The following is a 15,391-nucleotide window of genomic DNA, read 5'->3' on the forward strand; positions in this document are numbered from 1 at the left end:
ATTTTTGTAACGAATTCTCAGCACCCCTTTTTTAATAAACTGTGTAGTAATTTATATCGCAGTTGGAAAAGGTACATACGAAAAATTCCATGAACTTTTTTCACCCCCTTAAAAAAAAAAAAAAAGCAATTTTTTTGCCAGTAATGGAAAAGCCACTCTTCAAAAACATTTGGTTTTGTGTAATCTTGATCTTTAAACTAAAATTAAAAAAATTTTGTAAGTTCTTTTTTCCTACTCATTTCTTTTTCTCTTTTTTTTGGGGGGGGTCTTAGTTTAAGGGGGACTATTAAAACTTGAAACCTGCCCGCTACAAAGCAGATGCAGCAAAGTATTTAAAAAATATTAAATGTGAAATTAATGAAAAGTGGTAAGGGGCATGATACGGCACTTTAATTGAAAACGTACAAGCAGTGGCATCACAATGTTCAGACTCGCAAAGGTACATGATGTGAGATTTCTGCTATTTAAATTTTGTATTCAGGTTCATCTAAGCTGGTTTCAAGATTTAGCGACTATTGAATGGGGAAAAGAACCATTAGATTCAAGTTACGAGAGAGTTATAAATTAGTACCTAGGAGAAGTTTGCGCACACAGCCATTTATCAAGACCAAAGAAAAAAATTGGATATGCTAACCATGTAGTTTAAAATTAATGAAAGCCTTTTAAGAAGGTAGAAAACCCGAGCAATGGATGTTGGGAAGAATTTGCTGGGAGAAAAACAAGTATTATATCATAAGAGTTCATAGTGAGAAAGTGACTACCCTTTTGCAAACAGTAAAAGAAAATATTGAAGAAGAATCTATGATTTATTCAGAAATGTGGAAGGGTTATATAACCTGATGAGTTAACAACTGCAAGATTTGAACATCTCGAAGTTAACCACCAATGTAATTTTGTAATGAATTCTAGAGTTTATACCAAAAACATTGAATGATTCTGGGTTTCAGCCCAACTGCATAACAAAAACGCAATGGGGAACCAACCACATGCTACCACTGAGATTCATCGTATGGATGAATTTATTTAGTGTAGCTTTGTGGAGAAAAGGATACATTTGTTTCTGTCTTCAGTGCAATTGGAAATTTTTGGTCCATGCCAATGAGTATGCTTGGTGGGATTCTCTCCAACTTTTATGGTCAACGGAATTTTCTGTAAGTACCTTGAAAAATTGTTGTTTATTATGGAAAATTGTATACTTTAATGTTTTGTATGTATAAGAGTGAAATATGAAAAATTTAACTGTAAGACTCGAAACTTTATCTTATAAAACAAAATATCAAATTCTAATTAAATGTTTTACTTTCTACAGGAACTTAGTATGAAGTTTCGTGTTAAAACCATTTCTATCAAATCTCCAAAATCACATTCCAGGATATGTTTAAATTTTAGGTTATCTACAGCATGCGTACATGAATTTAAAAGATGACCCTAGTTCTTAGGAGAGAAAGATTAATGATAATTATGACATGCAAGATGGGTTTTTTTTTTGGAATGAGTAAGCAAAAAATGAGCAATAAGCTTTCAAATTAGAGGACAAATTTAAGAAAGGGCTGTCATTAATTCCCATGTCCTTCCTAATGCTTGCCACTGTCCCTTTCTATATGTATGAGATGATGTTAAATAGTGCAGTTATAATATAAAATTTTGCTGCACTGTACAAGAGATTATTGCTCATATATTTTACAACAAAAATGTTCTGAATTTTCAAATTCAGTCAATATGACTTTAAATGTTTACAAATGTAATAAATTACAGAAATTTAAGTGCTGAAGGATTTTATACATGTGCCTAAAATTTGAAATCTTAGAAGAAAAAGTGTATGCAAAGAAAATATGCTTATTTTTCCAAATATAAAGATTATGGGAAAAAAATCTACCTCGCTTTAAAAACATTCTGAAGACATATTTATAATTTTTTAATTTATGAGAAAAGCTATCTATTTTTTTACGAATATCACAAATTTTTGGCACAGATTTTTTTGACACAAACTCAGCATTTTATTTTACACTATGTCACAAAAAAATATATGCACCCAACGAGCCACAATCACTAAACTCAGCAGGAATGTAGTCTGGGAAGAGATGTGCAAATGATTTAAATTTCAACACCAATGACACGAGGTTCACATTTGAAATGCACAGCCGGGAGAGTTTAACAGCATGATTGCTTGTGCCGTAGGGCTATTTAAACAAGTCTGTTGACTTGGATGGATGGTATTGTGACTAGAGATGCCTCTGAAATGGAAAACCATTCGGAGATGACTAGCCGATGCTGGCAGGGCCGGATTTACATATAAGCTACACAAGCTATAGCTTAGGGCCTCCACTTTCTTGCCCCCCAAATTAAAGAATAATATATATAGTATTAAAATATATTATAACAGACTTATAAAGGGCCTCATATCTCAAATAGCTTAGGGCCTTATTAAGTCTAAATCTGGCTCAGGATGCTGGTATCGGCTGCCGACATCCATTGAGATGCCTACCACTGACCCCACATCAACTGAATTTTTGCCAGACTTGGGCAAGTCTTAGTGTGAAGAACTGGAAGTGTGTGATCTTCTTCAGTGATGAATCCTAATTCAGTCTGAATGCTGATGTATTGCACATGCATGTGGAGGTGGCCAGGCCAGCGGTCCGATCCTGCATTTGTTGTCGAGCAACATATGATGATGACAGAATGTGACAAGTGATTTGTTGGGACACACCATCACCTCTAGTCATCCTTCAGAATATTGTTACCACTTGCAATTACGTGGAGGATATTTTGATGCTGGTTGTACTGTGTTATACTATCAAGTTGTCCAGGTGCCATTTATCAGCAAGAGAATGCTCATCTACATATTGTGTGATTCTCCCAACAACGTCTTCAATATGACATACTCCTGTGGCCTGTCAGGTCACCAGACCTCTCACCAGCAGAGCATGTTTAGGGCATGCATGGAATCCTGTAATATTAGCGAATTAACTGCACATTTGTAAAGATTATGGCATGATCTTCTGCAGAGGTTCATAGGTGACGTACTTGGTTTGTTGCGACGCCATGTTTTGGCTTGTATAGCTGCCAGAGGTGGCTATACTACTTACTGATTTGTAACCTTTTTCATGCCATAACTTATTAATAAATGAGTTTTGTTTTGAATTTGTAATCACTTGTTTATCTCCTCAGACAGTACATGCCTGTTAAGTTTCATGATAGTAGTTTATTTCCTTCTCTGAGCATATATTTTTTTTTTTTTTTTTGTGAGAGTGTATATAACTAAATTGCTCCTTTAAATTTTTTACTGATATCACTATTAGAACTCTAAGGCTAGTTTTATGAATGTCATCAGCAAGAAATATCACACTGAAAAAGTTTCCCAGTATTTAATGTTCATTGCTTTGTTCTTTATATTCATGTAATTCAGGAAAGGTAGTTTGCAAACTGCTTTGAAATGTTAATTTTGATTGCTAAAATGTATGCAAAAATATTAAAAAAATTAAATAATATTAACGTAATGCTATTTTATGTGAAATTTTAAAAGTTATTCAAGGTTTCTTTAACTTATTAAAACCATTTCCTAATGTTTTCCATTTCCTAATAATTTTAGAGTATCAACAGTATGAAATGTCTCTTAATTCTAAAAAATATTAATAAAAATGAAATGGAACTTTTATTTTGCTGTCTTAACAAGCATTAAAATTTAAAATCATTGCTTTTTCCAAAACAAAATAATACAGAACACACACACACAATCTGATCAAACATTTTTCAATTAATTCAAACTGTTTAGTATATATAACAAAAAGTTAAGTAATTCACAAATTGCTGTGAGATAACAAGAATTGCGTGAGTAATTCTAAAAAATTCTAACAAAAATTCTACTCAGTCAGTAATTCCACCAAACTTTGAGGGCAGTTGAAGACTGTGAAAATAGCTAGAGGAAGTGTTAGAGCAGGGTTCCCAACCCTATGCCTGTAGGCACCATGGTGCCTACCAATTGTTTAATGTGTGCCTGTCACTATACGATCACAATAAAAATGTTTTCTCATTTTTAATGAAATAGAAATTGCGTCCATCACAGATACAACAAGGTTGCCACGCTACCTGGAAAACCGAAAAAAGTCAGGGAAATCGAAAATTGACCAAAAAAGTCAGGGAAAAATCAGGGAATTTAACAATTTTAGTCAAAATTTGAAAAAAATTAGGGAATTTCATAACGGCAATCCCCCCAAAACTGATTTTCGCACCAATGTTGACAGTGATCACGTTCTTGGGGAATTATGTATTGCGTGCTTGTCATTCGGGCAGCTGGCATAGAGCCAATTTTTGCGGCGCTAACCAGATTGTCTTTCAGAAAGGCAAAGAAAGTTTCCAGTAACCTCTTGAATTCAGGGGCTCGCACAAAGAATCGTATGCACATGTGGAACGGAAGAAAGAGATGAAGTTATGCCTCGTGGTTAAGAGAGCACGTTTTTCTGTTTTCAGTTAAAAAGTCTGGTAAGTTAAATTTTGTAATCTTTTACATCTTATTAATTTTTTTTAATGTATGTTTACGTAACACTCTATCGTATTTGCTTTTTAAAATGATAAGAATTCATGCAGTGCATTTTTAAAGTTAAAAGAAGTTTATTGTTGCTTTTTGAATCATATTTTGTGCAGTATTAAACAAATCAAATTGAACTGTTTAGCTTTTCAACATCGTTGGTGGCGTGTATTATGATTATTGGACTTTGAAATGACGCAAAAAAATCTGATACTTTATAATTTCATTAAAAAAATTGACTTTGTTTTGTAATTGGCAAAATATTCTTCTCCCCCCATTTTTTTTGGTTTTGTTTTGTTTTGTGTGTGTGTGTGTTCTGAATTCGGTTTTCCGTTGTTTCGATTTTTAAATAATTCGCATTTAAAATTTATTTTTGAGAAATAAACGACGATAAAACTTGTTGCCGAATTCAGAAACAAACAGTAAATATTAAAATGTTTGTCCCTTCTTTTTTTAGACACTTCATGTTGTAAAAATCAGTAATCAATCCTGCTCTTGCTTGAAATTTCCAATTTTGCTGTGCCCTTCCTCCAAGCTCATACAAAACAAAATCTTTTAAACATTTTTTTTTTTTTTTTATAAATGCCTTGTTATTTTGGAGTAAATTAAACAAAATAATAACAAGTTATCTTGACTAACCATTCAATATAACTATATTTGGCAAAATACCGTTAATTATTGTAATTCACTTTTTAATCTTCAATTAATTTATTTAAATGTTATTCATATCATTTAATGTTGCTTCATCCTTCTAAATTTATTTCTTATTAGTTAATACTTTCAAATTTCAGGCAATTTTCTGTGGCATACTCGTGAAACTAATTCTGGCAGTATGATAACATACCATTACGAAATCTAGTGCACATATTTTTAACTTATGTGTGTTGCTAAATAAGTATAAAATACTTGAATTTATTTAAAAATATTAAATAGATTTCTTTCTTTTTTTAGCTGCAAAATATCTGAAAAAAGACATTTTTTAATCCAGGTTGGGCAGATTCTAGTCTCAATCCTCAGTGGAATCCATGGTTGCAACCTATCGAATTAGCTCCTAACATGGCAAGATGCACGTTTTGCCAACAAAATATCATGCTTAGTACCATGGGAAGGAAAGCAGTTACAAGCCACATAAACAGTGTAAAACATAAGAAAATCATTTTTGTGAAGATGAACTCTGAAAACTTAAAAAACTATTTCTCCATAGATAAAAGCAGTTCTGAAACACAGCAGTCTTCGGCACTAGTTGCTGAATCATCAAATTTAAACGCGTTCACACCTGAGGACAAAGTTTTTGCTGCGGAATTACTGTGGGCTATGAAATTTGTTTCTTCAGATGTTTCTTATAATGCATTTAATGCTGCTGCTGTTCTGTTCCAGAAAGTGTTTGATGACAGCAATAAAGCTAAAGCTATGACCCTGGGACATACAAAAATGTCATATTTAGTGTCATTTGGTTTAGCTCCATACTTCAAAAAGATGCTCATTTCTGATCTTAGAACACTGAATTTGTAATTTGCTTCAATGAAGCATTAAATAGAATTGTCCAGAGAGGCAAAATGGATCTTTTTGTTAGATTTTGGGACAGTGCGAGGAATGAAGATACCTCACATCAATTTTTTGGGGACATGTATCTGCCAATGACCTTCTGAGAAGTTTCTTTGAGGGAACCTCAGAGCTAGATAAAAAGAAATTGCTGCAAGTATCATTGGATGGACCAAATGTCAATCTTAAATTCCTCAGAGATTTGAAAGAAAATTTAGCAAATAATGATGCCTGCCATGTATTACATATTGGGTCCTGTGGTTTGCATGTTGTTCATGGTGCCTTTAGAGCTGGCCATAAAGGTACTGACTGGAATTTAAGTGCATTATTTAAAAATATGCATAGAGTATGTAAAGACAGTCTTGCTTGGCAAGCAGACTATATTGCCATCACTAACTGTACAACTTTCCCGTTGAAGTTTTGTGAAGTAAAATGGTGTGAAAACATACCTGTTGCTGAGAGAGCTATTGATATTTTTCATCATGTCAAAAAATATGTAGAATCATCCGAACTACCAAAAACTGTGTCATTCAAAAGACTGAGAGAAGCTGTTAAAGATAAGCTACTTTTGGCAAAAATCTCATTTTTTATTTCGGTTGCAGGAGTTAATTTACATCCATTTCTAAAGTCATTTCAGACAGCTGATCCTTTGTGCCCCTTTCTATATACAACTTTCCATAGTATGCTAAGTCATCTTCTCTCCAAATTTGTCAAAAGAGATATACTGCGAGAGGCAAAAGCTCCTGAAAAACTGATAAATATAGATATTCTGGATGGAAACATTTATTGTAATGTTGCAGATATAGATGTGGGTATTGCTGCTGGTGCGAGTTTAGCTAAAAGTGGAGTATCTGATCTTAACAAAAGAGAATTCAGAACTCGGTGCAGAACATTTTTGGTTAAGCTGGTATAAAAAATATTTGAAAGAAGCCCATTGAAATATAGCTTAGTTAAATACATTTCTTCATTAGATCCTAAGCTCATTACGTCTAATGAATTTTTATGTGCGAAAAGGATGGAGAGGTTATTGCATATAATATATGAAAGTGAATGGATAAATTCCACAGTTTCAGATAAATCAAAAATGCAGTTTAAAGAATTATTATTCAGAAGTAAGGGTGTTTGGAAAGACACTTTTACTAATTATGCTTCAATGTGACTTGATCACTTTTATAAGGATTTGATTAATAACTCAGATTTTAAAGAACTTTGGAGTGTTGTAAAACTAGTTCTAATTTTATCGCATGGCAATTCCACAGTAGAAAGTGGATTTTCAGTTAATAATGATATGTTGGTGGAAAATCTGCAGGAAAATTCTTTAACAGCAGTGCAAACTGTTTATGATGCTATAAAAGTAAATGGAGGTGTGATTAATATTAATGTAACTCCTTATATGTTATGATATGCCAGATCTGCTCGTGGTGCATATCACCGAGCACTCGAAGTCAAAAAACTGTGTGATAATAAACATAAAAAATACTATTAGACAAAAGGAACAAGGCACAGATTAAAATTTTGGAGTCAAAAAAACAAAAATTGAGCAGAGATGTTTCTTCAATTGACTTGCAAATTGCAAAGTTAAAACAAGAAATCTAATTTGGTGCTTATTTTTCATTAGTATTTTTTCTATTAGTGTTTTGTTTAAATATATTAAATGTCATATTTTTAATTCTAATAAATATTTTTCATTTAACATATATTATGTATGCTTATATTAACAGTTTTGCATAAAAAATGCTTTTTTAACCTTTCAGAATTTAGCAAGTGTTGAAATATCACTGAGGTGATTGTTTGCCAATTATATATTATTTAATAGGATAGATATAAATGGGCCCCGCACTGCCATTTTGTGAACAATAACTTCCATTCCAGAATTTATGTATAATACTTTTTAATATCATTCGTGACATAATTTTATTACAATTAATGGTGGAGAAAATCTTATGTTTAAAAGTTCATACATTGCATTGAAAAATCAATGAATTTCATTTCTGGTTTTGGTTTAGATGGAATGCATTGTACTTATTTAATTTCTTTTGTAAATGAAAGTTATTGGGGAAAATGGAAAATAACTCCTATTGTAGTCATAATAGTAATGTTTTGGTAATATACTTTATATATATGTATATAAGTCATATGCAGTTATCAAATTTTTGTGTTATCAAGTGGCACCACAATTAATTTACCTTTAGCACAACAAATGCACACTACATGGATAGACTGGAATTTTCTTAAAAACACTCCTGGAAAACCTGAAAAAGTGAGGGAATTTCGTTCTCCTGTTTGAGTGGCAACCCTGATACCAGCACAAAACAAAATGCAACCAATCTTTTTTTTTTTACGTGCATGTAATATTAACTCTTTCCAACTATAATTCACCTTGAAAAAATAAATGGTGCCCACCATCCAACAGATATTGTAGAATGTGCTCTTAGGGACAGAGAGGTTGGGGACCCTGTGTTACAGGAATTTATAGTGTCTGGGTATTAGCTCATAATTGCCAATACACCACATTGCCAACAATCAGTTGGCATTTTGGGGCAATGAAATGTCTTTTTGATATAAGCAAATTAATCAGTTTTTAATTAAGTTGATTAATTATTTTTAATTGATTAATTATTTTTAATTTCCTACACATATTATCTGACAATTAGATTACAAAATTGTATCACTCTAACACCACAGGTTATCTGTCTCTCCATATGAAGTCGTTTAAATAAGGCAAATGACATCTTTCAAACCAGTTCCCAGTTCTTATTCCAATACTTTGATGACAATTTTGTTAACACTATTTCTATTATTCAACCATTGTTACGTGCAGTTTCATTTCAGGAACATTGGAAGACTCGTAAATTTTTAGCAAAATAGAACGGGCCAGAAAATAATGGATTGCTTTTGATTAGTATCTCTATAAATCTAGTAAATACATGATATGAAATGCAGTAAAAATTATCTAGATAAGTGCTAGTATTTAATTAATTTGAAGTTGACATTAAATGGTAAACAAAAGAAGCCATCTTTATCCTGTATTAAACCCTCTCCTTCAAGAAGAGAGAGCATATTAAGCAGGAAAGGAAAAGAAAGAGAAAACTTATGTGTTTCTAAACTCTGTTTCTTTAAAATGTGCACTTCAAGATCTTAGTGGACCTTCCTTCATTCATGATTTTAATTTATGTTGTCTTCATTGTATATAAAGGATTAGGGAATTTTAGAAAATTAGCGAACTCGGCAGTCTTTGCAGTAGTTGTTACCATGATTATAAGGCTAGTTAAAAAGGGAAATATTTCCTTAAAGTGACTAAAGTAACAGTCTTTAGAAGAATACAAATACATTCACTATTGGTCATACAGTTATTATCCCAATGCAGTAACTGTACGTTTCTACCCCCATTTTGATGGAGCACATCCCAAAGGTTTCAAAAGGTCTTCCACTCTTCTTTTGCCACCAAACTACTGAAGATTACTTTCAGCTTGCCAGTATTTTGAGTGCTCTCCACGCCACATAGACGCTGACAAACATCAGTGCCTTCTCCAAAATTAGAACCTATGCCCATCAGTACAGCAGACAGTGTCACTGTCCACTACGCTAATCAGGGCAACTTAGGAAATACAAAAAAATTTCTAGAGCTGGCATAACACTTACATGGAAAGGACACATGTATCATTATTGGTGTTTACCAAAAGGTATTGATTTATGTCAAAGTACTAAATATAAGGTTAGCTATGGTTGTGAAGCCTCTTTTTTACATTTCTAAAGATAGGATTGATTGTGAGTGTTAAATCATATTCTGACATTATGGACTGATGTTTGCAAGTGAGTTTCACTTTAGTTTCCTCAAAGCTCACTTTGGCAGTGCATGTTTTGTGGATGATGCAGACACTGAGCAAGAAATCTTTATATGATTGCAACATAATGCAAAAAAATTTTGATGCAGTAAGTATTGGGACTTTTATGCACTGATGGAATGAGCTTTGATGTGAGTGGAGTTAATGTTGAAGAAAAACAAAACTGATTGCTACATCAGTATATCATGCAGTTTTATTTTTATAATAATAGAATTTGTTTCTATAGCAGCAGAATTTGAAGAGTTTTATTCATTAACTAGTCTTCCTATGTAGCTTATTTTGTTCTTTTAATACATATTTAATCTGTCTGTTATCCAGTTTTATTTTAAATGCAGAATTAATAAATGTTTCTTTATTGCTAGTTTACCAGATGCATTGTAGATTTGCTTGTTACAACATTTCAAGAAGTTATTTTAGCAGAATGTCCAGCAATGATAAAAAATCATGAGGCAGAAAGTAAGTCTTGTTAAACTTACTTAGTTTAAAATTTAGTTTTAAAATTCATGTTAAGTAAGTTTAACAAGACTTACTTAACATGAATTTTAAAACTTTATTATCTGCATGTAGGTAAAAGCTTATTAGTTAACTGTTATCGTAATTTTGATAGCAGACAAGTGAGTTGAAAATTATTTTTTAGAAAAGGGCTGTTGTTTGTAAAAATATAATACATTATTCTTTAGTTTTTAATATTACTCTTTAATTTACATTATTCTTTAGTTTTTTAAATTCTTTAGTTTTAAAGAATGAAAATTTTGTGGATGTTTTTCTTTCTTCCAATTTCATTGTTTATTCTGTAGTTTTTAATTTAAAAGGGAATTGCATTTCAGAGCTTCAGTTGATGTTCAAATTGATGGACAAAGCTTCAGATGGTATTAGTCCTATGCTAAGAGATTTAGAGCATTATATTATTAGTGAAGGTTTAGCTGAAATGAAGGCTGCTGCACCCATTATTACTCAGGTATTTATGTTGTGTAATTAATTGCATTATGTATTAATATTTGATGATGTTAAGCTCATTCGTATGGAATTTGACTCATAATTTATATGATTAATTAAGTGAAAAGAGTTATGGAAATTTTGGGAGAGAAGTTCCTGTTCCAATATTCTTTTTGAAATTAGTTAATTCAGATATTAGTTTCTAGCTATAGTATTGTATTCTATATCTTTTACTGATGGGATGAAATATTTTACTTAACTTACATTTTTTTTCAGAGTCTTTAATGATGATACCTTTTACAGTGCTTTTCAGTCAAAATAATGGCAGTATTTGAAATTTCCTTCAGAATTGCTAAAGAAATAGGAAGTTATCAAATTACATTAATCTAGTGCTAAACAAAGAAACAACCCATCCCTAATTCCTAGAAACTGTGGATTTGGTGTGAAAATCCCTGCATGTCAATTCTTTGGGGGAAGAAATAGGGATAATGTAATAAGACCAATTATTATATCCCACACCAAACACTGGCAATTTTCCTACTTCTGTTGGCCATCTGAGGAAACCTCCAATATTTTGCATCGAAAGCTGTTTGGATCAGTTCTTTGGGAAAGGATTTCAAGTTACATTTATCTAAGCTAGAAATAATATATGTAAATCAGAATTTAAAAAACAAAAGAAAAAAAAAAGATTAATTTGTATGTAGGAAAATTGATAGATAAGGAGGCTGAAAATCAGTTAAATTTATATTGCTTTTATCCATGCATTAGTCATGATTGATTTATCATATTTTATGCTCTAAGTTAGTGTTTCTCAAACTTGTTTGGGTCACTGCCTTGAGTTTTTTGTGTTGATAAGGCCATTCTCTATCCTTTTTGTACATGATATATATATATATATATATATATACTATATATACACACACATGTGTATGTGTATATATATGTATAAGTAAGAATGTTTATTATTATTGAGTGAGCTATGGAATTACACGAGGTGAGACCAAAAAGTAAGGTGACTGATGTCATAGTAATAACTGTATTATATATTTGCATATAAATACCAGAATATTATATATTTACATATAAATACCATTACATGTAAAATATTATATATTTGCATATAAATACCTTGTCAGAAGTGTATTGTAGGTGGCGGGATCTAGTTCCCGCTGTCTACAATACACTTCTGACAATGTTCATACAAGTTCTGGAAACTTTATAGTTTCTAGAAACTATCTAGAAACTTTATAGTTTAGTCCTTTGAGACTGTGTTAAGTTCCTTGGTAACAGCAGCTTGAATGTCTGAGATGCTTGAAAATCGGTGTCCCTTTAGTGCCAATTTCAGTCATGGAAAGAGAAAAAAGTCTGCTGGCACAAGATCAGGGGAATAAGGAGGGTGAAATAACTCCGTAACCTTTTGCTGCACGAGGAACCATCTAACACACATTGCAGTATGAGGGCGTGCACTATCATGCAACAGAAACCACTTGCTTGATGCAGGGAGATGGGGCCGAACACAACGAATGTGAGCCAGGAGGTGCTTCATACCATTTCAATAAAATTCACCTTTAACTGTTTGACCTTCCAGTATGTATTCTTTATTGATAATTCCCTGTGCTTTGAAAAAGGTAATCAACATTGTCTTAACCTTTGATTTTTTGGAGTGAAACTTTCTTGATTTCGGCGATAAGGGAGTGCACCATTCCATGCTTTGGCGTTTCATGTTTGGATCATACACAAAACACCACGTTTCATCTCTTGTGACGATTGATTGTAAAAATGTGTCATCTTTATCTTCTGCATTGATCAAGTCGCCACAGGAGTCCAATCGCTGCTGTTTTTGTTCATCGCTTAAGTAATGAGGGACAAACGTCGCACAAAGTTTTTGTTTACCCAAATCCTGCATCAATATTGTTCAGAAGATTTCATGAGGAAGATTCAATTTGTTTGCCATTATTCGGATGGACAAACTGCGATCTTGCAGCAATAACTTCCTAACTCTTTCAACATTTGCTGTCAGTCTGCTCATCATTGGTCTTCCACTGCGATGTCATCCTCCATGCTTTCACAGCCTTCACGGAAAAGTTTGAACCACTGAAATACTATCTTGTGAGATAAAGTGTCTTCACTATACACACTTCGAAGCATTTCCAAGGTTCATGTAGCAATTTTACCCATTTTAAAACAGAATTTCATTATTGTTTTCTGGTAAATTGTGCAATGCACTAACACTTTTCAGGTTTAAGTGACTGCACAAACAAACAGGAAACAAGAAACTTGACTGACTCTGAATTTCAAATGACCCTGAACTTCAACGTTGCGTACCAAATATCGTAATGTGCATGTGTCAGGTCATCGGCTGTTCTCATTTTTGAAAGGAGGGGTGAGTCACTTTTTGGTCTCACCTTGTATATTAACTTACATAATTCCTTAAATATTCCAAATTTTTAGTAGTTTCAGGCCTACCTAACTCTGCACAAATATAAGGAACCAAACTACCTAATGAAAATATATTTGGTATAAATTAACTATTTGAAACTAATAAATTTTTGTATGTTTGAGAGCTGTGATCCCCAATGGCTATAGTCACAGTCATCTCTGTTTAAATTTTTTTTTGTGAACTAAAAAACCTTTAACAGGTATTGGAGTTGTTAAAAAATATGAGAGTATTGTAAATCATTGTCTTTCTTTGTATACAGATTTACAATAGTGTATGTCATTGTAATTTATATAGCTATTTGTATTTATGTGTTTATAATTTGGTTTTACATATTTTTGTGTTGTTGCTTATTTGTATTTATTTATTTTATGCCTTTTGTAAGGTAATTTTATGCTTTTTTATTATGTTTTTTTTTAATCTAGGATTTGTGGCTGCTTTATGTGTTAGTCTTTAAATTTATGTATTATTTTGTAGCAATTTAACTTCTAAATCAATTGATGTGGCAGTATTAAGGAAACTTGTAGAACTGGAGATACAGCAAAATTCCTTTTACTTGGCCTTAGTGCTAATTTTTGTCACTAAGTTGATGACATTTAACAATTTTCACCAACTTCCATGGCATTTTGGAAAATACGTTTTTTAAACTGTACACAGATGAGTGAAAAGTAGATACTGTATTCTTCAAAATAAGTTTGAAACTAGTACTTGAATGTGCAGACAAAGTAATAGAAACTGTATTTCAGACAGAATTGGTGACTATATGTGTAGCAATGACTCATATAAGTACCAAGATGCATAAAAACTTGCATATACTTTAATTACATGTCTAGTCTGCCACCTATAAAAGAAATGCAGCTATCCTCTTATCAAGAAAATGCAAAAACTGTATATATCTACAATCCCCCACTATAGTAGCTTCCCACTGTATAGTTAGAAACAGAGCTGCAGACAGAGCAGTCAGACAAGCAGAAATGGATGCAAATATTTCCAGGTATTCCAATTCCACTGCCTGCAACATGTCATGAAATGTAAATTCATTTTATTTTAATTACAAAATGGCAGCAGAGTGGGAACTGTAATACTGGTTGCAAAACTCACAAAAATTTTTCCAGAAATGACCAGCACATTAATAAGTAAAAAACCCTACTAGCTGTGACTTATTTACCATGTATTGGAGTCACCACCATTGCAGTCTCAGAGAAGATATCTGCTGTTATGAAGATATTTTTTTATATAAATCACTGTATTTTTAAATCTATACATACATTTATTTATTTGTCAGTTTAGAAATCCAACAGTGAACAGTCATATCTCTTGGATTGAAAACACAGTTAATAATAAGAAAGATCAAACCTGCTTTAGGCATTCTAAAACTGGCAGTGGCCTTACTAGGGAAAAAAAATCTAGTTTGCATCTCAATGAATGGTTATATAATATTTGCTTTTCTTGGATTTATTAAAGTATTGCTTATGTATTTATATTTTCATGTACTGTATGTCTGTCTTTGGATATGTATTTTTTGCTTTTCTGTGCATGGTATAAATGATTTTTCCGTAATGTGTTCTATTCAAAACCAAAATACATTGTATATTCAGCATTTTTTCCCAAAGTGATAAGTAATAATATAATTACAGTAAAAACTCGACAATCTGGAAAACTCAGGAAATGAATAGTAAGGGAAAATTTGGGATAATTGAAGGTATAAAAGAAAACATGGTAGAAAAGCTAAATGAATGTGGGGAAGATATCTGTTATAAAATTATGAAAACTGCCATCTTGCTTATTATCAGCTTGAATCAAAAGCCTATCTAAACGTCATGAATATTTAAAGAATAAAAATGCATTTCAGACATAAAAGGTGATCTATAGTCATAGGCCTTAACCATGTAAAAGTAATACATCTTATCTGACAGTGAAATCTCTGGGTGGTACACAAGAGAAAAATTGGTGGTAAAGAAGCGAAGTATTTTTAACTATTGAATTCAAAAATTAAAACCCCAACATCTTGACTGAGTCTTTTCTCTAACACTTGTAAATTTATGCGATCTGAGCTTTGTTCAAGAGTGGTGATGTAGTAGTACTGTGTAATGGTGGTACTAAAGG

The 15,391-nt window shown here is 32.2% G+C and overlaps 1 protein-coding gene and 1 pseudogene across 2 annotated transcripts in view; both read left to right on the forward strand.

The window, feature by feature from the left end:
- LOC146995282 (cullin-5-like) overlaps window positions 1–15,391 on the forward strand; it is a 267,165-nt pseudogene that overhangs the window by 173,248 nt on the left and 78,526 nt on the right. Inside the window, exons 6-8 of the transcript XR_015043187.1 lie at window positions 906–1,151; window positions 10,275–10,368; window positions 10,740–10,870. The product of XR_015043187.1 is annotated as a cullin-5-like (transcript). The remainder of the gene's footprint in view (window positions 1–905; window positions 1,152–10,274; window positions 10,369–10,739; window positions 10,871–15,391) is intronic.
- Window positions 4,339–6,472, forward strand: LOC146995284 (uncharacterized). Its single transcript, XM_085823167.1, has 2 exons — window positions 4,339–4,479; window positions 5,477–6,472. The coding sequence occupies exon 2, from the start codon at window positions 5,582–5,584 to the stop codon at window positions 6,035–6,037; it is 456 nt and encodes a 151-aa protein (XP_085679293.1). The 5' UTR covers window positions 4,339–4,479; window positions 5,477–5,581; the 3' UTR covers window positions 6,038–6,472.

This window comes from Stegodyphus dumicola, chromosome 9 (genome assembly GCF_044657685.1).
Source record: "Stegodyphus dumicola isolate Sdum_Otavi_A_Nest chromosome 9, ASM4465768v1".
Taxonomy (NCBI): Eukaryota; Metazoa; Arthropoda; class Arachnida; order Araneae; family Eresidae; genus Stegodyphus; species Stegodyphus dumicola.

Coding starts and splice junctions, on each gene's coding strand:
- LOC146995284 (XM_085823167.1), top strand. CDS start 5,582: ATGGCAAGATGCACGTTTTGCCAACAAAATATCATGCTTAGTACCATG.